This window comes from Cnephaeus nilssonii (genome assembly GCF_951640355.1).
Source record: "Cnephaeus nilssonii genome assembly, chromosome: 4".
Classification (NCBI taxonomy): domain Eukaryota; kingdom Metazoa; phylum Chordata; class Mammalia; order Chiroptera; family Vespertilionidae; genus Cnephaeus; species Cnephaeus nilssonii.
In genome coordinates, this window is record NC_137075.1 from 43,260,110 (window position 1) to 43,285,761 (window position 25,652).

At 42.0% G+C, this 25,652-nt stretch overlaps 1 protein-coding gene across 2 annotated transcripts in view; it reads left to right on the forward strand.

Moving 5' to 3' along the window:
* Window positions 1-25,652, forward strand: part of BUB1B (BUB1 mitotic checkpoint serine/threonine kinase B) — an 80,135-nt gene that overhangs the window by 13,171 nt on the left and 41,312 nt on the right. For both annotated transcript variants that reach the window (XM_079768052.1, XM_079768053.1), the window contains exons 5-8: window positions 13,382-13,578; window positions 16,885-17,054; window positions 21,699-21,913; window positions 22,090-22,181. In XM_079768052.1, coding sequence (XP_079624178.1) covers window positions 13,382-13,578; window positions 16,885-17,054; window positions 21,699-21,913; window positions 22,090-22,181 — 674 coding nt within the window. The remainder of the gene's footprint in view (window positions 1-13,381; window positions 13,579-16,884; window positions 17,055-21,698; window positions 21,914-22,089; window positions 22,182-25,652) is intronic.

The window sequence follows — 25,652 nt, forward strand, 5'->3', positions numbered from 1 at the left end:
ATCTCACCACTTTTTTACCCACTTGTCTATTGATTGTCACTTGGGTTGCTTCCATATCTTGACTATTGTAAATAATGACCATAGGGGTGCATATATATTTTTGAATTAGTGTTTTGGGTTTCTTTGGATATATACCCAGAAATGGAATTGCTGGGTCATAAGGCAGTTCCATTTTTAATTTTTTGAGGACCCTCCATACTGTTTTCCATAGTGGCTGCACCAATCTGTATCCCCACCAATAGTGCACATGGGTTCCCTTTTCTCCACATACTTGCCAACACTTGTTTGTTAATTTATTGAAGATAGCCATTCTGACATGTGTGAGGTGGTATCTTAATGTGGTTTTAGTTTGCATTTCTCTGATGATTAATGACATTGAGCATTTTTTCATGTCTTTTTGTCATCTTTATGTCCTCTTTGGAGAAATGTCTATTCAGGTCCTCTGCCAATTTTTAAATTTGATTGTTTGGGGGTTTTTTGGTGTTGTTATATGAGTTATTTATAAATTTTGAATATTAATCTCATAAAATGTATCATTGGTGAATATCTTCTTGCATTCATTAGGTTGTTATTTTAATTTATTTATGGGTTTTTTTGCTGTGCAAAAGCTTTTTAGTTTGATGTTTTTTTGTTGGTTGGTTTCCCTTCCCCGAGGAGCTGTATCAGAAAAAATATTACTGTGAGAAATGTCAGAGACTGTACTGCCTATGTTTTCTTCTTAGCGTTTTATGGCTTTCAGTCTTACATTTAAGTCTTTAATCCATTTTGAGTTTATGCTTGTATATGGGGTAAGAATGTGGTCTAGTTTTATTTTTTTGTATGTATCTGTCCAATTTTCTCAATACTATTTATTGAATAGATTGCCTTTATTGAGTATTCTTGCCTCCTTTGTCAAATGTTAATTGACCATGTAGGCATGGGTTTATTTCTTGGCTCTCTGTTCTGTTCCGTTGATATATATGTCTGCTTTTATGACAGTACCATGCTGTTTTGATTACTAAACCCTTATTGTATAGTTTGATATCAGATAATGTGACACATCCAATTTTGTTCTTCCTTCTCAAGATTGCTGTGGCTATTCAGGGTCTTGTGTGATTCCATATCAATTTTTGGACTATTTGTTCTAGTTCTGTGAAACATGCTGCTGGTATTTTGATAGGAATTGCATTGAATCTATAGATTTTCTCAGAGAGTATAGACACTTTAATGATGTTAATTCTTCCTAATCATGAGCACAGTATATGCTTCCATTTATTTGAATCTTCAGTTTCTTTCTTTAGCATCTTATAATTTTCCAGGTATAGTTCTTTTACCTCCTTGCTTAAATTTATTTCTAGGTATTTTATTTTCTTTGAGACAATTGTAAATGGGATTGTTTTCTTAGTTTCCCTTTCTGATAGTTCATTATTGGTTTTTTAAAAAAAGCAACCGATTTCTGAATATTTATTTTGTGTCCTACTACTTTGCTGAATTCATTGAACAGTTCTAGTAGTTTTTGATGAAATTTTTAGGGTTCTTTCTATATGGTATTATGCCACCTTGCAAATGATGAGTTTTACTTCTTTCTTTTCAGTTTGGATGCCTTTTATTTCTTCTTGTCTGATTGCTGTGGCTAAGACTTCCATTCCAGTATTGTGTTGAATAAGAGTGGTGAAAGTGGACATTCCTCAACTTGTTCCTCATCTTAAGGGAAACGCTTTTAGTTTTTCCCCACTGCATATGATGTTAGCTGTGGGTTTGTCAAATACGGCCTTTATTATGTTTGGTATGTTCTTTCCTTTCCACTTTGCTGAGTTTTCATCATAAATGGGTGCTGATTTTGTCAAGTGCTTTTTCTGTATCTATTAATTTGATCATATGATTTTTATCCTTTATTTTTTTATGTGGTGTATCATGTTAATTGATTTGTGGATTTGGTAGCATTCTTGCATCCCAGGAATAGATCCCACTTGATCATGGTTAATGATCATTTTAATGTATTGCTGAATTTGGTCTCCTAATATTTTGTTGAGGACTTTTGCATCTATGTTCATCAGGGGTATTGGCCTACACTTTTCTTTCTTTGTAGTGTCTTTATCTGGTTTTGGAATTAAGATAATGCTGTCTTCGTAAAAAGCTTGGGAGTCTTCCCTCCTCTTGAATTTTTTAGAATAGTTTGAAGATAGGTGTTAGTTCTTTGAATGTTTGGTAAAATTCATCTGTGAAGCCATCTGGTCCAGGACTTTTTTATGTTGTAAGGTTTTTTTATTACTGCTTCTATTTCATTCGTTGTTATCAGTCTGTTCAGGTGTTCTGTTTTTTTCTTCGTTTTGTTTTGGAAGATTGTATGTTTCTAGGATTTTATCTATTTCTTCCAGATTATCCAATTTGTTAGCATACAGTTGTTCATAGTATTTTCTTACAGTCCTTTGTATTTCTGTGGTGTCAGTTGTTACTTCTCTTTCGTTTCTGATTTTATTTATTTTGGTCCTCTATTTTCCTTGATGAATCTGGTTAAAGGTTTATCAATCTTGTTCAGCTTTTCAGAGAACTTACATCTGGTTTTATTGATCCATTGTGTTATCTTTTTAGACTATTTTATTTCTTCTCTGGCCTTTATTATTCCTTCCTTCTACTCACTTTGGGCTTTGTTTGTTGTTCTTTCTCTAGTTCCTTTAGGTGTAAGATTATATTGTTCATTTGAAGTTTTTTTTTTATTTCATGAGGTATGCCTATAATGCTATAAATTTCCCTCTTGGGACTGCTTTTGCTATGTCCCATAGATTTGGAGTTGTTGTCTTTTTATTCTTATTTGTCTCTAAGTATATTTTGGTTTTTTCCTTCATCTCATTGTTTAACCCATGCATTGTTTAGTACAGTGGTTCTCAATCTTTCTAATGCCGCGACCTTTTAATACAGTTCCTCATGTTGTGGTGACCCCCCAACCATAAAATTATTTTCTTTGCTACTTCATAACTGTAATTTTGCTACTGTTATGAATCGTAATGTAAATATCTGTGTTTTCCGATGGTCTTAGGTGACCCTGCTAGCGGTTCTCAACCTGTGGGTTGCGACCCACAGGTTGAGAACTGCTGCTGTAGAGCCTAAGACCATCGAAAAACACAGATATTTACATTATGACTCATTAACAGTAGCAAAATTACAGTTATGAAGTAGCAATGAAAATAATTTTATGGTTGGGGGTCACCACAACATGAGGAACTGTATTAAAGGGTCGCGGCATTAGAAAGGTTGAGAACCACTGGTTTAGTAACATGTTATTTAGCCTCTGTGTTTTTGTTTGTGTTTAGTTTTTTTCTTGTAGTTTATTTCTAGTTTTATACCCTTGTGGACAGAGAAGATGCTTGATATGATTTCAGTCTTCTTAAATTTTTTGAGACATGTTTTGTGTCCTACAATGTGGTCCATCCTGGAAAATGTTCCACGTGCATTTAAAAAAAGTGTATATTCTGCTGTCTTGGGGTGAAATGCTCTGAAAATATCATCTAGTCTAGTGTGTCATTTAAGGCTACTGTTTCTTATTGATTTTCTGTTTGGATGATTTATCTTTAGATGTCAGTTGGGTATTAAAATTCCCTACTATGGCTGTATTACAGATGATCACTCCCTTTATGCCCCTCAAGTATACTTTCTATATTTTAGTGCTCCTATGTTGGGTGCATAAATATTTAAGAGTTATATCCTCTTGTTGGCTTGATCCCCTTATCATTACGTAAGGGGATATCCTTTGTCTCTTATTATAGCCTTTGTTTAAAAGTCTATTTTGTTTGGTATAAATATTGCTACTCCAGCTGTTTGATGTGTTTTTTTTTTCATTTCTATTTGCATTAAATATGTTTTTTCCATCCTTTTACTTGCAGTGTGTGTGTGTGTGTGTGTGTGTGTGTGTGTGTGTGTGTGTCTTTCCATCTGAAGTGAGTCTCTCATAAACATATGTAAGGGTCTTGTTTTGTTATCCATTCAGCCACAATATGTCTTAGGATTGGAGCATTTAAACCATTTGCATTTAAAGTAATTGTTGATATGTATTAATTGCCATTTTTGTTATTATCTTATCTTTTTTTTCCTTTTTCTTCTTAAAGCAGCCCCTTCAACATTTATTGTAATGTTGATTTGGTAGTTATGAACTCCTTTAGCTTTTTCTTATTTGGCAAGGTCTTTATTTCTCCTTCAATTTTAAATTAAAGTATTGCTGGGTAGAGTAGTCTTGGTTGTAGGTCCTTGCTTTTCATCACTTTATTTCGTGCCGATTCCTTCTGGCCTGAAAAATTTCTGTTGAGAAATCAGCTGACAATCTGATGGGAGTTCGCTTGTAGGTAAGTAAGTCTTTTCTCTTGCTGCTTTTAAGATTCTATTTTTGTCTTTAACCTTTGGCATTTTAATTATGATGTGTCTTGCTATGGGCCTCTTTGAGTTCATCTTGTTTGGGAATCCCTGCACTTCCTGAACTATTTCCTTCACCAGGTTAGGGAAGTTTTCTGTCATTTTTTTCAAATAGGTTTTCAATTTCTTGCTCTCTTCTCCTTCCAGCATCACCATGATGCTAATGTTGGTACAGCTGAAGTTGTCACAGAGGCTTCTTACCCTGTCCTCGCTTTTTTGGATTCTTTTTTCTTTTTGCTATTCTGATTTGGTGTGTTTTGCTTTCTTGTATTCCAAACTAGAGGCCCGATGCACAAAATTCGTGCAAGAGGAAGCCTTTCTTCCCCTGGCTGCTGGCACCGGCTTCCCTCCAGCACCAGGGACCCGGGCTTCCCTCGCAGAGGGAGGCCCCGCCCACCCATTGAAGCCTGCTGGTCGGTGGCCTGGGCCTCCCTCTTTGGGGTGATCATGGAGCCCCCCGATTGATTGCCCCACGAGCTGGTGGCCTGGGCCTCCCTCTGCAGGGCGATCATGGGGCGATGGCCAGTCCTCCGACCAATCGCATCGCACCCAACTTGGTTGGCTTGGCGCCAGTGGGTGTCATAGCATGGTCTTGGATGGCTGGCTGGATGGTCGTTCCGCTGTTTTGCCGTTCAGTCGATTTGCATATTACACTTTTATTATATAGGATGGCTGATTTGATTCTCATCTTTATTTGCTGTCCTGTTGATTCTCTGTAAATTACTATTTTTTTGTTGTCAATCCTCACCCAAGGATATTCCCCCCATTGATTTTTTTAGAGAGAGTGGAAGGGAGGGGGAGAGACAGAGAAACATCAATGTGAGAGAGACACATGGATTGGTTGCCTCCCACGTGAGCCCTGACCAAGGCCAGGGATCAAGCCTGCAACCAAGGTACGTGCCCTTGACCAGAATCAAACCCGGGACCCTTCAGTCCTCAGGCTGATGCTTTATCCACTGAGCCAAACTGGATAGGGCTATAAATTATTCTTCATTTCAGTTAGTGTATTCTTCATTTCTGACTGGTCTTTTTTATGCCATTGAAGTTCTCACCAAGTTCATTGAGCATCCTTATAACCAGTGTTTTGAGCTCTGCACTAGTAGATTGCTTATCTGGAGTTTTTATTTGTTTCATTTGGGACGTGTTTCTTTGTCTTCTCATTTTGGCAGCCTCCCTATATTTGTTTCTATGTATTAGGTAGAGTTACTACATCTCCCAGGCTTGATAGAATGACTTAATGTAGTAGGGGTTCTCTAGGGTCCAGTGGCATAGCCTCCCTGATCACCTAAGCTGGGCTCTCCAAGTGTATCCCCTGTATGGGCTGTGAAGACCCTCCTCTTATAGTTGAGCCTTAATTGCTGTTGGCACGTCGATGGAAGGGATTTACTCCTAGGCCAGTCAGTGTCAAAGACTGGCTGCAACCACTGACCATCAATCTCGAACCACTGTGCAGGATCAGCTGTGCAGGGGCCCACCCCACAGAGTAGGGATTACTTCATTTTGGCTCTAGTGCCACTGAGTCTGCCCCTTGGGTGTGTCACTTGTGGAGGTGGTTGGGTGGTGGTCGTTCGACTTGGTCTGAAGCTGTCCATAGGTTGCACTGGCTCTGGGGCCTCCCCATAGATGCAGGCCAAGGTCAGCTGCTGCTTGTGTTCTGCCCCTGGCCACCCAGCACGAGCTACAAAGTGATCTGCAGATGTTTGCTACTTGTGCTGGGCTTGGTCTCCAAGAGAGACCAAGCTATGAACCATGGCTGGCTGGCACTAGTGCCAGGTCTGGGGCCACTTAATGAGTGGTATGGGGCTTGCCGAGGCCAGATGCTGCTTGTTTGAGAGATTTTAAGTCTGAAGCATGAGCCAAGATAAGCCATTCCTATGGAAAAGCCACTGGAAACAGCTTTTTTGGGTCCACAATTTGGGTAGTGTAGGATCTCAAAGAATCACCAGGGCAGGTGAACAGTGATAGCCAAGTTGATAGAGACTCAGATATGGTTCCCACCTGCCTGCTCTGTGGTGAGAAGACTCAGAAAAGGAACAATGGTCTCTACCAGTATTTCTGTTTGGGAGAAAGTTGTTCCTCCAGTTCTTGCCCTGATGCCAGACAAATCAGTTCCTCTCTGTATGCCCCTAATGCCTTTGAACTGCTGCCCCTGGACTAGAATTTAGAGGGAGTGAGTCTGACTAAGCCTGTGAGTGGGCCCTTTAAGAGAAACTGCCTGGGACTCTGGCAGACCTCTGTCTCCCTCAGCCACAACCCCCTCTGGTTTTTATATCCAGAGGTTATGGGGGCTTATCTTCCTGGCACTGGAACCCTGGAATGGGAGGCCTTGTGTGGGGTTGGGATTCTTCACTCCTTAGGGGGGACCTCTGCAGCTGAGATATTCCTCCCAATTTTTAAAAATATATATTTTATTTATTTATTTATTTATTTTTTACAGACAGGAAGGGAAAGGGATAGAGAGTTAGAAACATCAATAAGAGAGAAACACCGATCAGCTGCCTCCTGCTCACCCCCTACTGGGGATCGAGCCCGCAACCAAGGTACATGCCCTTGACCAGAATCAAACCTGGGACCCTTCAGTCCTCAGACTGACGCTCTATCCACTGAGCCAAACCACTTAGGGCTTCTCCCAATTTTTATCTGCCACATGTGGGTGTGGAACCAGTTCATTCCACATGTCCACCCTTTCTATCAGTCAATGTGGCTGTTGCTGCTGGTGGTGCTTTTTTTTTATTGATCCAGAAAGAGGGCAAGAGAGAGAAATATTGATGTGAGAGAGAAACCAATCAATTGCTTCCTGCATGCGCCCCAACCAGGGTTCAAGCCCACAACATGGATATGTACCAGACTGAGAATCTAACCCACCACCTTATAGTGTACACGACGATGCTCCAACCTAGCCACACTGGCCAGGGCAATGTGGCTTCTTCTTTAATCTCTAGTTGTAGGACTTCCATTCAGCCAGAATTCACGTAGTTCTGAATGTTTATTGTTCTGTAGTTTAGTTGTAATTTTGATGTGGTTATGGGAGGAGGCGAGTACCATGTTTATCTATGCCACCATCTTGACTGGAAGACTCTTATATAATACTAGAAGCCCGGTGCACGAAATTCGTGCACGGCAGGGGGTTGTCCCTCAGCCCAGCCTGTACCCTCTCCAATCTGGGACTCCTGGAGGGATGTCTGACTGCCCGTTTAGGCCCGATCCCACAAGGATCGGGCCTAAACGGGCAGTCGGACATCCCTCTCACAATTCAGGACTGCTGGCTCCCAACTGCTTGCCTGCCTGCCTTCCTGATTGCCCCTAACCGCTTCTGCCTGCCAGCCTGGTTGATGCTTAACTGCTCCCCTGCCAGCCTGTTTGCCCCCATCTTCCCTCCTCTGCCAGCCTGGTCACCCCTAACTGCCCTCTCCTGCAGGGTTGATCACCTCCAACTGCCCTCCCTTGCAAGCCTGGTCCCTCTCAACTGCCCTCCCTTGCAGGCCTGGCCTCTCACAACTGCCCTCCCTTGCAGGACGGGTGCCTCCCAACTGCCCTCTCCTGCTGGCCATCTTGTAGTAGCCATCTTGTGTCCACATGGGGGCAGGATCTTTGACCACATGGGGGCAGCTATATTGTGTGTTGCAGTGATGATCAATCTGTATATTACTCTTTTATTAGATAGGATAGAGGCCTGGTGCACGGGTGGGGGCCAGCTGGTTTGCCCTGAAGGGTGTCCCGGATTAGGGTGGGGTTCCCTTGGGGCGTGGGGCGGCCTGAGCGAGGGGCCTGTGGTGGTTTGCAGGCCGGCCACGCCCCCTGGCAACCCAAGTGGAGGCCTGGTATCTGGAATTTATTTTCCTTCTACAATTGAAACTTTGTAGCCTGGAGCGGAGCCAAGCCTCCTGCTGCTCCCTCTGGGGTGGCAGCCATTTATGTGGCAGTTAATTCACCTTCTACAATTGAAACTTTGTAGCCTTAAGTGGGTGAGCCTGGCCAGGGTGTGCGGAAAGCTTTGCCTCCCCTGTTGCCGCCGGCAACCCTGGCCTGCTCTCTCAAGCTCCATTCTGCCGCCATTTGTTTGAATTTGTTTACCTTCTATAATTGAAACTTTGTAGCTTGAGTGGAGGCTTAGGCCTGCAACGGCTATTGGAAAGCTTGGCTTGCTCTGTTACCTGGGAAACCTTGCTCTCTGTGGCTGTAGCCATCTTGGATGGGGGTTAATTTGAATACTTGCCCTGATTGGCTGGTGGGCATGGCTTGGCTGGTGGGCATGGCTTGTGTAGCGGAGTGATGGTTAATTTGCATATTACCATTTTATTAGAGAGGATTCTTATATGTGTTTTATTAAGAGGTTACACTGGGTAAACCTCTAAAGTGACTTAATCCTGGAATTCTATGGTTATATATTGTTGGAGCTTTTAAAAGTAACAATTAATTGATGCTATCTTGGTGTTGGTATTGAAGAGCAATGACATTATTATAAAGTAAAAAAATCATAATCTAGACTAGAGCTCCTGAAAGAATGGTCTGCAGACTGTTCAAGATACGTATAAAAATTGAGTAGCCATTTAGAAATTTTGTTAACATTTCACATTGTCACAACATCCAAACACATTATCTATTTATCTAGTATCTTGTTATCTTGTTTTTATTGTATTTAAAAATATCAGTTCCATGATGGAATGGAAATTTTTAAACACACACACACACACATCCTCCCCCGCCCCCAATACTGGCCCCTTCACCACAGGTAATCTGAGAAACATTATTCTAGACAATCCTCAAATTCAAATGATCAGCCCTAGAATGGTCAGCAATAATCTTAACATTGTACATGGATAACAAGGGGCATATTAAATTATTATTTTTTTCTTTATGGGATAGTCAGGAGGAGTAACAGATGGTTTTCTGACTATCTTTTGATTTGCAGAAAGATGTCTCCAATCAGAGTTATTTTTATAAGGGATAATTACAGTCTATCTAAGGGGATGTTTATTTTTAGAAAAACCCAGTATTTTTAGTTAAAATTGTTTTAGTTTGGCTTTTTAGAGCTTACCAAAAAGATTTTTTTGGGGGGTGGTTACATATAATACAGTGCACAGATAATGTGTTGTGGAATTGTGCACCTGAAACCTGTATAATTTTGTTAACCAGTGTCACTCAAATACATTCAATGAAAAGGAAAAAGAAAAGATTTGTTTACCTTTTGGATCTATTACTCTAACCATGTTGCCCCTTAATTTATGTTTTCTTAAGTGATCTCATTTAGCACTCTGGAATAACCATGGGACAGCCAGCTTTTATTGGCGGTTCCATGCTGCACAGAGCTATTCAGAGAGTTGTTAATAAAGTGAAATCTGTGTTAAGACTGGATCTTACTTACACTGATAATACATTCAGAATTGTAACTTTGCTTGAAGCACTATCACATATGGGAAAACATCACTAATTTGGGTAAGCAGAGAAAAATCATTTACTGAATTACTGCAGAATTAAACTATAAAATACTGTTTTTATGAGAGAGATATATAAATGTAGCATTTCATTTATTCAACCATTTTCTACCAGACCCTGGCTAGGGATTGGGATATAGTAGAGAGCAAAGTTTTCTGTGTTTGTGGAGCTTGCTTTATTGTGAAAGACAGATGTTAAGCAATTAATTGTAAAAGTAACAAAAAAAGAGGGAAAGTATTGAGTTGTGTGGGCATACATACAAGGAGGACTTATTTTAGGCTAGACAATCAGGAAAAGGTAGATATGAGAGAAAATACATCTAATAAACAGGAGAAAATGTTAGCCTCCCTGATAGTAAAAGAACTAATTGGAACACTGAAATGCCATTATTACATGAAGTAAGGGAGTTTTAAAAATTGGTATTTGGGAATTACTATTAGCATTTTAAATTTGTATGACTCATGTAAAGGGCAATTTTTAACTTTTTAACATAGTCCTACTAGGATTTTTTTCTTAAGAGGGTAGTGTAAAACATGAATGGTTGTATGCATGAAGATATTTATTATAGAATTATTTGTAATTGTGCAAACTTAAAAGTTGTTTACTTTAAAAGTAATAGTGAAGAGTAAGCCACAGCATGGAAAAAATGAGTGATGTACCAAGTGTAATAAAAGCAATTTTGATTATTAAAGCTTTATAAAATGATTGAAACAATCATCTTATTCTGTATAAGACTAAAGATAGTACATCAAACTGTCAGTGGTGGGATTTTTAGTGATTTCCACCCATACCCCCTTTCTTGCTACTAGAATTCTCTAGAATTACAAGATCCCTTCTAAAATCCAGATTTGAGGACTCGGTCCCAGCACCTGAGGGAGGCAACCAATTGAAGTGTCTCTCTCACATCGATGCTTCTCTCTCTCTGTGTGTCTTTCTGTCTCTCTCCCCATCCCCCCACCTTTTCACCCTCTCTAAAAATCAATGGAGAAAATATCCTCGGTTGAGGATTAACAAAAATAAAAAGAGAATATTATACAGATTTAACTTTGTCATATAGCTCCCCCACCCAACACACATACATTGACTCTCAGGTAAATTCAGAATTGATTAGCTTTGACATTCAACTCCTGTCACACTTTTTTTTTTTCCAAACTCCTATCTTGCCTACACCCCTACAAACAATTCTCTATGCCTAGAGTGCCCTTCTTTCCCATTCTCTACCTCAGTGGTCGGCAAACTCATTAGTCAACAGAGCCAAATATCAACAGTACAACGATTGAAATTTCTTTTGAGAGCCAAAATTTTTAAACTTAAACTTCTTCTAACACCACTTCTTCAAAATAGACTTGCCCAGGCCGTGGTATTTTGTGGAAGAGCCACACTCAAGGGGCCAAAGAGCTGCATGTGGCTCACGAGCCACAGTTTGCCGACCACTGCTCTACCTGATATAAGTCTATTCTTCCTTCAAGGCCACACTCAAATATCATACCTTCTTGAAGTCTTTCCTCCTTTTTCTCACAAATTAACCTCTTCTGTTCTCTTTGTAGGTCCTTTTGTCTTTTTTTTAGGTCCTCTCAGTATCATCCTTACAACAATGTATTATAACTAGTGCCCCGGTGCACGGATTCATGCACATTGAAAGGATATTAATTAGAAGGTGGCCAGTGGGGTGGGACTGGGCGAGACGGGCTGGACACGCCCTAGAGCAGGCGTCCTCAAACTACAGCCCGCGGGCCACATGCGGGTGTTTTTGCTGTTTTGTTTTTTTACTTCAAAATAAGATATATGCAGTGTGCATAGGAATTTGTTCATAGTTTTTTTTAAACTGTAGTCCGGCCCTCCAATGGTCTGAAGGACAGTGAACTGGCCCCCTGTTTAAAAAGTTTGAGGACCCCTGCCCTAGAGCCAACCTCCCTTGGTTCTTCCCCAGCCGGCCTCCCTGGCACCGTGGCTTGAAGGGCGTCTGCGGAGTGAGCGGGGTCCCTCTGGCAGGTGGGGTCCCTCGGCCTGACCTGTGGGGATCGGGCAGAAACTGGCTCTCTGAGATCCCCCAAGGGGTCCCAGATTGCAAGAGGGCAGTTCTCCGGTGACATACCCCGGAATCTGGCTCCCTCTTCTCTGGTTCTGGGTTGCGTCACCCAAGAACCGCTGCTACCAAGTCAATGCAACTCGGCAACTCCTGCATTGAGCATCTGCCCCCTGGTGGTCATTGTGCGTTATAGCTACTGGTTGGATGGTCACTTAGCCTTTTATATATATACTAGAAGCCCAGTGCACGAGATTCGTGCACGGCGGGGGGTTGTCCCTCAGCCCAGCCTGTACCCTCTCCAATCTGGGACTCCTGGAGGGATGTCCGACTGCCCTCTCACAATCCAGGACTGCTGGCTCCCAACTGCTTGCCTGCCTGCCTTCCTGATTGCCCCTAACCGCTTCTGCCTGCCAGCCTGATCACCCCCTAACCACTCCACTGCCAGCCTGGTTGATGCTTAACTGCTCCCTTGCCAGCCTGTTTGCCCCCAACTTCCCTCCTCTGCCAGCCTGGTCACCCCTAACTGCCCTCTCCTGCAGGGTTGATCACCTCCAACTGCCCTCCCTTGCAAGCCTGGTCCCTCTCAACTGCCCTCCCTTGTAGGTCGGGTGCCTCCCAACTGCCCTCCCCTGCTGGCCATCTTGTGGTGGCCATCTTGTGTCCACATGGGGGCAGGATTTTTGACCACATGGGGGCAGCTATATTGTGTGTTGCAGTGATGATCAATCTGTATATTACTCTTTTATTAGATAGGATGGAGGCCTGGTGCACGGGTGGGGGCCAGCTGGTTTGCCCTGAAGGGTGTCACAGATAAGGGTGGGGGTTCCCTTGGGGTGTGGGGCGGCCTGAGCAACGGGTCTGTGGTGGTTTGCAGGCCGGCCATGCCCCCTGGCAACCCAAGCAGAGGCCCTGGTATCTGGAATTTATTTTCCTTCTACAATTGAAACTTTGTAGCCTGGAGCGGAGCCAAGCCTGGGGCTCCGGCAGCCATTTCTGTGGCAGTTAATTCACCTCTACAATTGAAACTTTGTAGCCTTAAGTGGGTGAGCCCGGCCAGGGTGTGCGGAAAGCTTTGCTTCCCCTGTTGCCGCCAGCAACCCTGGCCTGCTCTCTTAAGCTCCATTCTGCCGCCATTTGTTTGAATTTGTTTACCTTCTATAATTGAAACTTTGTAGCTTGAGTGGAGGCTTAGGCCTGCAACAGCTATGGAAAGCTTGGCTTGCTCTGTTACCTGGGAAACCTTGCTCTCTGTGGCTGTGGCCATCTTGGATTGGGGTTAATTTGCATACTCGCCCTCATTGGCTGGTGGGCATGGCTTGGCTGGTGGGCATGGCTTATGTAGAGGAGTGATGGTTAATTTGCATATTACCATTTTATTAGAGAGGATAGATTATATATATATATATATATATTTTTTTTTTTTTTTTTTTCAATGCAGAAACTATAGATAGTATGACCAGTGATTGTTTGGCACATAATAGACAGTAAGTGAATAGAAATCAGTTAACTGTTAATGCTTTTAATTTGTTACAGGGGCATTTATGCAACGAGCCTTTGGATATGTACAGTTATTTACACAACCAAGGGATTGCCGTTTCACTTGCTCAGTTCTATATTTCATGGGCTGAAGAATACGAAGCTAGAGAAAACTTTAAGAAGGCAGATATGATATTTCAGGAAGGGATTCAACGTAAGGCTAAACCACTGGAAAGATTGCAATCCCAGCACCGGTAAGATGCTTCTCTAGAGCTTGTTTTAACTCTTTATAACTAGTGGCTATAAATGGTCATTTTTGCATCTAATAAAGTACTCTCCATGGATTGGCATGTTTACTGTGTTACTATTCAGTTTTTAAAAGGCATATTTAACATACAGTAAAATGCATTCTATGGTGTACAGTTTTATAAGTAGTTTTCACAAATGAAAAGAGACATGTAACCATTACCATGATCATGATATACTAGTAAACTAGTTCCATCACTCCCTAGAATTCTATCATGCTATCCCTTTGTGGTCAACACCTACTCTCACTCCCAACCCCTGGCAACAACTCATTTATTCTCTCACCCTATAGTTTTGACTTTTCCATAATATCATATAAATGTAGTAATAAAAATATGTAGCCTTTTGTGTTTGGCTTCTTTCATTTAGCATAATGCATTTGAGGTGTAAGAGTTCTTTATATATTCTGAATACAAGTCTTTTGTCAAATAAGTGATTTGTAAGCCTTTCTCCCAGCTTAACTCTGGTGGTCTATTCATTCTCTTAACAATATCTTTTATAGAATAAAAGTTTTTAATTTTGAAGTAGTCTGACATCAGTTATTTCTTATGGATTGCGCTTTTGTTATATCTGAGAATTTTGTCTAGCCAAAGGTCACAAAGATTTTCTCCATTGTTTTCATCTTGAAATTTTATAGTTTTACTTTCACATTTAGATCTGTGGTCCATTTTGCATAATTTTAATTTTTGTATAAGGTTTGGGTCAAGGTTCTTTCTTTATTTTTTTGCAGTTGAAAAGACTTTATCCATTAAGTTGCCTTTGCACCTTTGTCAAAAATCAGTGTCAGTTTGATCATTTGTGTAGTTTTATTTCTGTTACTCTATTTTGTTCTATTGATTTGTATATTCATTAGTGTATACCATGTTATCTAGATTACTGTAGCTTTATAGTAAATCTGAAAATCAGGTAATATGAATTCTCTAACTGTTCTTCCTTTTAGCTCTTCTAATTCCTTTGACTGTAATGTGTTGATTTTTCTTGGGGTTCATTTAAGATATTTTCCTTCAACATTGGTTTTCAGCAGTTTGATTGTGATGTGTCTAGATGTAATTTAATCCATTTGGGGTTTAATGGGCTTTTACAATTTTGTTAAATGTATACCTTACACAAATTTTGAAAAGTTTCAGTCATGGTTTTAAAAATATTTTTCTGTGCCTATATTTTTTTCTTTCTTCTTCTGGGACTTCAGTTTTATATATGTTAAACCTTTTGATAATTGTTCCACAGGTCCCTGAAGCTCAGTTCCTGTTTTAATAAAATTTAAACCTTTTTTCTTTCTATTCTTCAGAATGGCCAATTATTGATTTTGTTTTCAGGTTCGTTTACTCTTTTGTCAGCCCTCTTCATTCTGATATTGAGTCCATCCAGTAAATTTTTTATTTTAGATAATTGTGTTTTTCAGGTCTAAAATTTCCATTTGATTCTTTTTATATATTCTGTGTCTCTGCTAAGAACTTTAGTCTTTTTATTCATTTTAAATGTTTCTACCTTTATCTCATGGAGCATAGTATAATAGCTGCTTTAAAATCTCTGAAAACTCCCACCACCCCTGTGTCATCTTTTTGTTGCTGTTGTTAATCCTCATCTGAGGATATTTTTTCCATTGATTTTTAGAGAGAGTTGAAGGGAGGGGGAGAGACAGAGAGAAACATTGATGGAAGAAAGACACACTGATTGGTTGCCTCCTACACAGGCCCCAGCCAGGTCCAGGGATTGAGCTTGCAACCAAGGTATGTGCTCTAGACTGGAATCAAACCTGGGATCCTTCAGTTCACGGGCCCATGCTCTATCTACTAAGCCAAACCAGCTAGGACACCTGTGTCATCTTACTGTTAGTATCTCTTGATTAACTTATTCTTTGAGAATTGGTCACATTCTCCTGGTTATTTGTGTGTCAAATTCGGATTATATCCTGGACATTTATAATGATACTATGTTATTAGACCCCGGGTCCTATTGGTTAATATTCTGTGGAGAATGTTGAATGTCGTAGTAGGTAACCAACATTCAGATGTCTCAAGTTGTTTCTCATCTTATGAGATTTCAGTGTCTGTTAAATATTGAAGACCTTGGGGGTCTATGTCATGTGTTTGCCTATTGGTTGTTCTGGGACTTGGGCAGTGGTTTATGTTATAGTTCAGTTCTCACAGCCTTTTCTGTGCTGCCATGGTTCTGCCCTGTGCATACATAACTGAGGAGTGAGTCTAGGGTTTGTGTCAATTCCTGTACAGGATTAGGAGATCCTCTTCTTCAGCTCATCCTCTCCCATATTTCTCCCATACCCATTGGCCCTCAGAGCCCCCCTTTCCAAGTCATCTGGCCAGAAAGATGAGGTTTCTCTAGGAGTTTTAACTTTGCACCTTTGCAACAATTCAAAACCATAAGAAAAAAGAGAAGGGAAAACAAACAGGAAACAACCCCATGTCGGTTATTTCTTCAAGTTTGTCTCCTCTCCACAGTTCACTTGCTTTTGTTTACTTTTCAGAGGCCTCAGTTGCTTTTTTTATATTATATCTAGAGATTTTAGTTCCAATCAAAGAGAGACAGGGGGAGGGGCAGGGAGGAAGAGAGAGAGAAGTATGTGCTATCATGGGCATACTCCATGTTGGCCAGCACTTGCAGTTTATTTTTTTGTGTGTGTGGTTTTTTTTTTACTCTTTTGTAATACTTAAAACTTTAGCAGCAGCACAAGAACTTTAGTCTTCAAACTTCTGCCAACTTTACTAAAGTAAAATGTTATGTTGGATGTAACTTTATTTTGAATGATTCCACAAAAATGGTGAGTTGTATGGAGAGAGAAAGAGACACATAAAGGCAGTGATAAAATAATATGGCAAGAAGTTAACAATTGGTGAATCTACATGAAGGGTATTTAGGTACTTTTTTACTCTTGTTAACTATTTTGTAAGTTTTATAATAAAAAAATGGTGGGAAACTCTGACTTTAATAAATTCTGTAATCTTAGGCACCCTGATTTTATCTTCAGACAAACCTAATGGTGATCTTCAGAATATTTTTAATTAGTCCAATTTGGACATTTAAAAGGGGGTGTTAAATCATTCTAGCCCAAACCCTCTCTGATCTCAAGGTGGTTTTCTTTATTCCTGAGAAAATAAACACTTGCTTGGGCTTTTTCTACATACTTCTTCTCCCATCCTACCCTTCTCCCTTGTTTGTTTTAACAAATTAGAACTTTTGAATCTGGTGAGTAATATTCATCTCACCAAAAGTTAATTGTTCATTTTTTACTTTAGACAATTCCAAGCTCGAGTGACTCGGCAAACTCTGTTGGTACTTGAGAAAGAAGAAGAGGAGGAAGATTTGGGGTCCTCTGTACCACAACGAAGTACACTGGCTGAACTAAAAAGCAAAGGGAAAAAGACAGCAAGAGCTCCAATCAGCCGTGTAGGAGGTGCTCTCAAGGGTATGTTTGTTAAATGTTATTATGGGAAATTCTTAGTCTCAGGTGGTAGGCAAATTATATAAAGAGATAATATATATGTAGACATTGTCCTAGTATTCTGAGTACTAGGTAGCAAAAAGAAGGAAGCCTAAGGAGAATTGATATCACATTGTACACAAAAAACTTGTCAGCGATTTTGTGACTTAATTTTAAAAAAACTAATATAGGAAGCATGAAGAGTTTTTGAGTTTAAGAGTTGTTAGTCGAAAAAAGATATGTCTTGTCAAAATAAAGTTTACATGTCCAGAGCCTCAGAGAATGTATTAACATGGTCTTTAGTCTTTTGGGGCCAGAAATTGGGCTCTCTTTGTACCTCTAAAGATGAACAACAATAAGCTTTTTTTAATTCACTATTAGGTAAATTTTATGTTTATAGCAACATTGAACAAAAGGTACAGAGAACAATAAGCTTTTATTAACTAAATTTATACCAGTTAGACATGTAAATGAGAATATTTTTTAAAAATCTCTTACCCTTTCTTGGTATCAACTTACCAATAGTTAGACTGTTTTTTGGAGATTCTACAATCCTAATATATAAAAACCCTGGGTCTGTCACATCCACAATGACCGGAGGCTCGGTCATTGTGGATGTCAACCCAGTCAACCCAGTGCTGACTGCTGTGGCTGTAGGCACGGTGACCCAACACTGACTGCTGAAGGGGCTGCAAATCAGGCCCGGAGAGAGGCAGGGTCTGATCCGTAGCCTCTGTGGCAACTGTTGATCAGCACTTGTCTCTCTCTTTCTCTCCGGACCTGGCCAGCAGCCGCGCCTCCATTTCTCTTCAGGCCTCCACTGGGGCTGCTGATCAGCCCTGCCTTTCTGATCAGGCTATGTTAATAGGCCCAGAGATGCCGACTGGCATAGAAACTGACCAATCAGAACCAAATATGGGTGAACTGTGATGAGCCAATGGTTGCCTAGGAGGCGGAGCTTTTTACGCGGACTGGCATAGAAAGTGACCAATCAGAACCAAATCCGGGTGAACTGTGAGGAGCCAATGGCTGCCTAGGAGGCAGAGCTTTTGACACGGACTGGCATAGAAACCGACCAATCAGAGAAACCAAGATGGTGGCATAGGTAAACACCTGAACTTGCTGCCTCGCACAACCACTTCAAAACTACAACTAAAAGACAAAACAGATATCATCCAGAACTACAGGAAGGCTGGCTGAGTGGAAATTATACAACTAGAAGGAAAGAGAAAAGCACACTGAGACTTGGAGGAGGTGCAGAGGTACGGAGGCACGTGCGTGGAAAGGGGCTGGCAACTGAGTATGCTGTTGTCTTTTTTCAATCAGGAGGGAGACACAAGCTCACGCTTGCTCTGAACTCCAGTTCTGGGCAAGATTGGGGACCCAGACTCATACGGGGAGAAACTGGACTGTGGCATCGGGCCAGAACACGAGGGCGGCTTTCTCTCAGATGTGCTTGTAGCAATCATTGTTCGTGCACGGTGCCGTGGTACACAGAGACCCGGAGACCTCTTCAGGGCAGGGATGACGGTCAGCCATTGCTGTTTGCTCCACCCTGGTATTTCCCTAAGACCCCGCCCCACCCAATTTACAATCCCAACAAACTGTGCAGAGGCTTTTGCATATGAATGGCCTGGCCCTCTGCAATCTAAAACCTAACATACTACAGCTGGGTCAGAGAGCCCCAGAGCCTCCAAAATAAGGCCCAAAGCTGGACAGCAGCTTGCAGTGCTTCATAGCTGGATCTCATCTGGGCATCTCCAAACCCCAAACAAAGAGGAGGAATCTGCAGATCTCTCTAGCTCCTGCTGGGTGGCCTCAGGTAGTGGCTGACTTTGCACCTCCTTGGAGATCCAAGAGCCAGTGTACCCAGTGGTCAGAGTAAGACCATCCAGATTACAACTCTTCAGATCCAGAAGAGACACACTCAGGGGGCAGACTCGGTGAGCGCAAAAGCCCCACTGAAGCAAGTCTTGCCCCATAAGGGAGTCTCCAGCACAGAAGTTCACCCATTATAGACACAACTGGTCCTCACAGCCAATTGGCTTGGAGGTCAATTCCTCTCCAGTGATACCAATAGCAATCAAGGCTTAACTACAACAAAACTGTGCACACAGACCACAAAGTGGTGCACCAAGAGTGCCCACCTCAGGTAATTGGGGAGGCTGAGCCACTGGGCCCTATAGGACACCTAGTACACAAAGCCACTCTATCAACTCAGGGAAGCAGCCAAAATGTGGAGACAAAGAAACAGGTCACAAATGAAAGAAATGGAGAAAAGCAAACTACTGGATATAGAGTTCAAAACCATGGTTATAAGGTTACTCAAGAATCTTCTAGAAACCTCCGAGATATTTAGTGAGACCCTCGAGGATATGAAAAAGGACCAACTAGAAATTAAGCATACACTGAAATAAAAAATAATATACAGAGTTCCAACAGCAGACTAGAGGATCCCAAGAATCAAGTCAAAGATTTGAAATACAAAGAAGCAAAAAACACCCAATTGGAAAAGCAAAAAGAAAAAAGAATCCAAAAATATGAAGATAGTCTAAGGAGCCTCTGGGACAACTTCAAGCGTACTAACACTCAAATTATGGGGGTGCCAGAATAAGAGAGAGAACAAGTTATTAAAAACCTATTTGAAGAAATAATGTCAGAAAACTTCCCCTACCTGGTGAAAGAAATAGACTTACAAGTCCAGGAAGCGCAGAGAACCCCAAACAAAAGGAATCCAAAGAGGACCACACCAAGACACATCATAATTAAAATGCCAAGAGCAAAAGACGAAGAGAGAATATTAAAAGCAGCAAGAGAAAAACAGTTAGTTACCTACAAGGGAGTACCCATACGATTGTCAGCTGATTTCTCAACAGAAACTATGCAGGCCAGAAGGGAGTGGCAAGAAATATTCAAAGTGATGAATAGTAAGAACCTACAACCAAGATTACTCTATCCAGCAAAGCTATCATTTAGAATTGAAGGGCAGATAAAGATCTCCACAGATAAGAAAAAGCTAAAGGAGTTCACCGCCAAACCAGTATTATATGAAATGCTGAAGGGTATTCTTCAAGAAGAGGAAGAAGAAGAAAAAGGTAAAGATAAAGATTATGAACAACAAAGTGACAACAAATACATATCTATCAACACATGAATCTAAAAAGTGAATAAAAAAATCTGAGGAACAGAATAAACTGGTGAATATAATAGAATCAGGGGCATAGAAAGGGAGTGGACTGACAATTCTCTGGGGAAGAGGGTATGGGGGTGCGGGAACAGACTGGACAAAAATCGTACACCTATGGATGAGGACAGTGGGGGTGGGGTTATGGCAAAGGGTGGGTGGGAACCTGGTGGAGGGGGAAAGGAACAACTGTAATAATCTGAACAATAAAGATATATTTTAAAAAATGCAGGAAAAATAAAAGAAACCGACCAGTCAGAACCAAATCTGGGTGAACTGTGAGGAGCAAATGGCTGCCTAGGAGGCAGAGCTTTTGACGCTGACTGGCATAGAAACTGACCATTCAGAACCAAATTGGCCGGCAGAGGAGGACAATTGGGGGCAAGATCAGGCCTGCAGGGGAGGGCAGTTGGTGGTGAGATCAGGCCGGCAGGGTAGGACAGTTAGGGGTGATCAGGCAGGCAGAGGCAGTTAGGGGCAATCAGGCCAGCAGGAAAGGGCAGTTGGGGGCGAGATCAGGCCTGCAGGGCAGGGCAGTTGGGGGTGACCAGGCCTGAGGGGAGGGCAGTTGGGGGGGACCAGGCCTGCAGGGAAAGGCAGTTGGTGGCCATCAGGTCTGCAAGGGAGGGTAGTGGGGGGGGGGGACCAGGCTTGCAGGGGAGGCCAGTTAGGGGCGAGATCAGGCCGGCAGGGGAGGGCAGTTGGGGGTGACCAGGCCAGCAGGGGAGCAGTTAGGTGTTAATCAGGCAGGCAGGGGAGCGGTTAGGTGTTAATCAGGCAGGCAGGGGAGCGGTTAGGGGGTGATCAGGCTGGCAGGCAGAAGCGGTTAGTGGCAATCAGGCAGGCAGGCAGGCAGGCAAGCAGTTAGAAGCCAGCAGTCCCCGATTGTGAGAGGGATGTTAGATTTGAGAGGGTGCCAGAAGGGAGTGGCAAGAAATATCAAAGTGATGAATAGCAAGAACCTACAACCAAGATTACTCTACCAGCAAAGCTATTGTGCACTGGGCCTCTAGTTAGAGTAAAAGAGTGTATATGGTCCTAAAGAACATTTCATTTAGATCATGACGAAGGTTGATTGTATCAAGCAGCCCACAACAGAGAGCACCCCTAATAAATGGACTAATTTTAATTTGTCTTCATTAGATTCAGTATGTCTCAACTGATTTCCATTGACAAAATTTTAAACTGAAAAATGAAGATTTAGGTTAGGTTAGTCTCTGATAAAACTAGACAGTGTTAGAATGATGACTGAAGACAGATGTAGAATTTGGTGGGTTTTTTTTTTATATCTATGAGTAAAAGATTGTAGGTGAGGGAAAGGAGAATATAAGTAACAAACACTGGATTAAAATATTACTTTGATTCTATGGTAGTAGAAGTAACCTTATCTGGCATCTGAGTTGTATAACTAAAGATTTTACATGGTTTTAATATTTTTCTCCTAGCTTCAAACCAGAACAGAGGACTCCAAAATCCACTTCCTCAACCCATGCAGAGTAATTCTAGAATTACTGTTTTTGATGAAAATGCTGATGAGGCTTCTATAGCAGAGCTGTCTAAGCCTACAGTCCAGCCATGGATAGCACCCCCTGTGTCCAGGGCCAAAGAAAATGAGCTGCAAGCGGGCCCTTGGAACGTAGGCAGGCCTTTGGAATACAGGGTAAGGACTCTTACTTTGATTCAGTGTCTTTGCCAACATAAAAAAAGACTTCAGATTTAGATTACAGGAGTATTTTTAGCATCTTTAAAAAGATTCTTCTTGCATAATTAGGCATGGTCTGCATATGTTGTGTCAGAATGTAAAGCCGTGGTAATTTTCATTTTCTTCATCTCCAGCCTCATGACAATACAGCTTCTGTGACAGCTGTACCCTCCATGCTGCCCAGTTTTACTCCATATGTGGAAGAGACTGCACAACAGCCTGTAATGTGAGTTTGATTTCCAGATTTTTTGAGGTGGGAATTATTAAGCATGGGCAGAGGTATCTATCCTAATTCCCAAAGGTATTTTCATATTTGTGGGTATGAAAGTAACCAAAGTTTTATGTTTCCTTTATGTCTATATTCCTTTGAGTATGTTAGGGCTAAAAGACCATTTGGTAATATTTTTACATTCTTACTGAAAAATAAACTTAATAGGTTTATATTTACACTAGAGGCCTGGTGCACGAAATTTGTACATGGGGGAGGTGTCCCTCAGCCCGGCCTGCACCCTTTCCAATCTGGGACCCCTCGAAGAATGTCCTACTGCTGGTTTACAGGGATCAGGCCTAAGCCGGCAGTCGGACATCCCTCTCACAATCCAGGACTGCTGGCTCCTAACCGCTCACCTGCCTGCCTGCCTGCCTGCCTGATTGCCCCTAACCACTCTTCCTGTATTTCTGTTTATAAGAAAGAGTGATGACTAGATAATTAGGCAGTCTCAGATTTGTTCTAATATATAACATTGTGGCATTATAATACTAGATCGTATTTTGTGCCCCAGTGCAACCTAACTCTTAAGTAATCTATAACCCTGTACTATATGGTAGGTAGTGTAGCAGAGTAAAAATAGATAAGATTTAGAGTAAAAATTCTGTCTGATAAGAGCTCATTACTAGGGAGGTTAGTCTTTTTAAAAAATAGATATATATTTTCTTTGATTTTAGAAATAGAGGAAGGGAGAAGGAGAGAGAGGTAGAAACTTCAATTGGCTGCCTCCTGTAGGCCCCCTACTGTGGATTGAGCCTGAAACCCAGAATCAAACTGGCAACCTCTTGGTGCATGGGTGAACACTCAACCACTAAGCCACACTGGCATGGCAGAAGATTATTCTTAAGAAAATAATGAGTATTTATGAAAAATTACCTGAAAAATTTATAGCACACATTTATAGATGTTTAATTTTTTTAATGTTTCAAATTACTTTGTAGAAATAATTATGTCAGAATAAATGTGGTATAGAAAATGTTCAACACTATTTTCATTAAACTCTTTTTCATGGCTGTCTTGTTTGACTTCTCTATAACATTTTTGTTTAGTTTGTGTTTTTCTTAATATGTTTCAGGAACTCTTGATTGATTAAGAAAACCAGCTAAACTTTGTAATAGGAGTTGTAAATATTTTCCTCTAGTTTGCCACTTATCTTTTGATGTTGCCTAGTAGCAACCATTATAACAATATTTTAATTTTTTACACAATCAAATTTTACCATCTTTGCCCTAGCCCAGTGGTCGGCAAACTGCAGCTCTGTTGACTAATGAGTTTTCCGACCACTGGATAGGGGCTTAATCACAAGGAACAACAACAGCCTGTAATTATTGGAATCAAGAGTCTAGGTCAGTGGTCGGCAAACTCATTAGTCAACAGAGCAGCAAACCGCGGCTTGCGAGCAGCATGTGGCTCGCGAGCCGCAGTTTGCTGACCACTGCCCTAGCCGGTTTGGCTCAGTGGATAGAGCGTCAGCCTTCAGACTAAAGGGTCCCAGGTTTGATTCCGGTCAAGGGCACATGCCCGGGTTGCGGCCTCGATCCCCAGTAGGGGCGTGCAGAGGCAGCCGATCAATGATTCTCTCTCATCATTGATGTTTCTATCTCTCGCTCCCTCTCCCTTCCTCTCTGAAATCCAATAAAAAAAATTTTTTTAATCAACAAATTTTACTATCTTTATGATTTTTTTAATGATAATTTTGTTTTTCTCAAATGTCATTTATTAGAAAATAAAATTTCGGAGAAAGTAGGAGATATAATGACAGCTGGGAAGTGGGTACAGTACACAGACCTCTTTAAATCAGGGGCATAGAGGATCAAAATAAAATGAGCTACTGGCATCCCTGGCTGGGTGGTTCATTTGGTTGGAGTATCGCCCTGTATACCAAAAGGTTGTGTGTAGGTTCTATTCCTAGTCAGGGCACATATCTAGGTTGCAGGTTCGATCCCCGGTTGAATCCCCAGTCGGGGTGCATCCAGGAGACAACCAATCAACCTTCCTTCCTTTCTTCCTTTCCACATATCTCTCTCTCTCTCTCTCTCTCGCTCTCGCTCTCGCTCTCGCTCTCGCTCTCTCTTATAAGTACCGCGCGCTAACCGATTGCGCCACTGGAGCTCCTCTCGCTCTCTCTTAAAAAGGCAATAAAAACATATCCTGAGGTGAGGATTAAAAAAAAAAAAAAAAAGAGCTACAGGCAAAAAGCCAGTAACACATCTATGGTTAGGGGCTTAATCACAAGGAACAACAGAGAGGTTCACTCCTGTTTCCCACTTCCCTTACCCCTCCCCACAGCATTCAGCTTTATCCTTGGTGTTTTCAATTAAACAAAAAAAAAAGAGTTTAAATTTTTTTGCCACCCGATGGTTTCAATGAATGCAGCTTCTTTCTCCAGTTATGGAATGAGTCAGCAAAAGGGGGAATTTCTGATCCTTGGAGCTGGGGAGGAAGCTGAAGAGGGACAAACAGTTCACAAAGTATCCCCCATTAACTCTGTTCCCCAATCATGAGGCACATCCAGCCTATTCTGGTTTAAAACATTAATAAGAAATTCAAAGTCTCTCCCTCTTTTTTTCAAGGAAGATAATGCTTTGGAGGCACAAGAGTGAATTTCAAATCCAAATGGTAGGAAATGAGGAGTATTCTAATATATAAAAAGCCAGGGGCCACCCTAGCTGGTTTAGCTCAGTGGATAGAGCGTCAGCCTGTGGACTGAAGGGTCCCAGGTTTGATTCTGGTCAAGGGCATGTACCTTTGTTGCAGGCGCATCCCTCGTGGGAGGTGTGCAAGAGGCAGCTGATCGATGTTTCTCTCTCATCAATGTTTCTAACTCTCTATCCCTCTCCCTTCCTCTCTGTAAAAAATCAATAAAATATATTAAAAAAAAAAAAAAGGCCAGGGGCCATCATGACCGAAACAACCAAACGGACAACCAAACAGCAGGCTGCGTGGGGCAATAAGACCAGCAGGAGAGTTAGTGAGGGACAACCAAACGACTGATCAGCAAGCTGCGTGGGGTAACCAGGCTGGCAGGGGGGTTAGTGAGGGATGACCAAACGACTGATCAGGCTGCATGGGGCGACCAGGCTGCCGGGGGGGAGGGGCAGTTGGGGGTGACCAGGCTGGCAGGGGGGACAGTTGGGGCTGGCGGGGGGGGCAGTTAGGGGCAACCAGGCCGGCGGGGGGGGCAGTAAGGGGTGACCAGGCCAGCGGGGAGGGGCAGTTAGGGGCGACCAGGCTGGCAGAGGGGGCAGTTGAGGGTGACCAGGCCGGCAGGGGGGCCAGTAAGGGGTGACCAGGCTGGCAGGGGTGCAATTAGGGGCAACCAGGCTGGCAGGGGGGCAGTTGGGGGAGATCAGGCCGGCAGGCAGAGGTGGTTAGGGGTGATCAGGCTGGCAGGGATGGCAGTTTGGGGCAATCAGGCAGGCAGGCAGG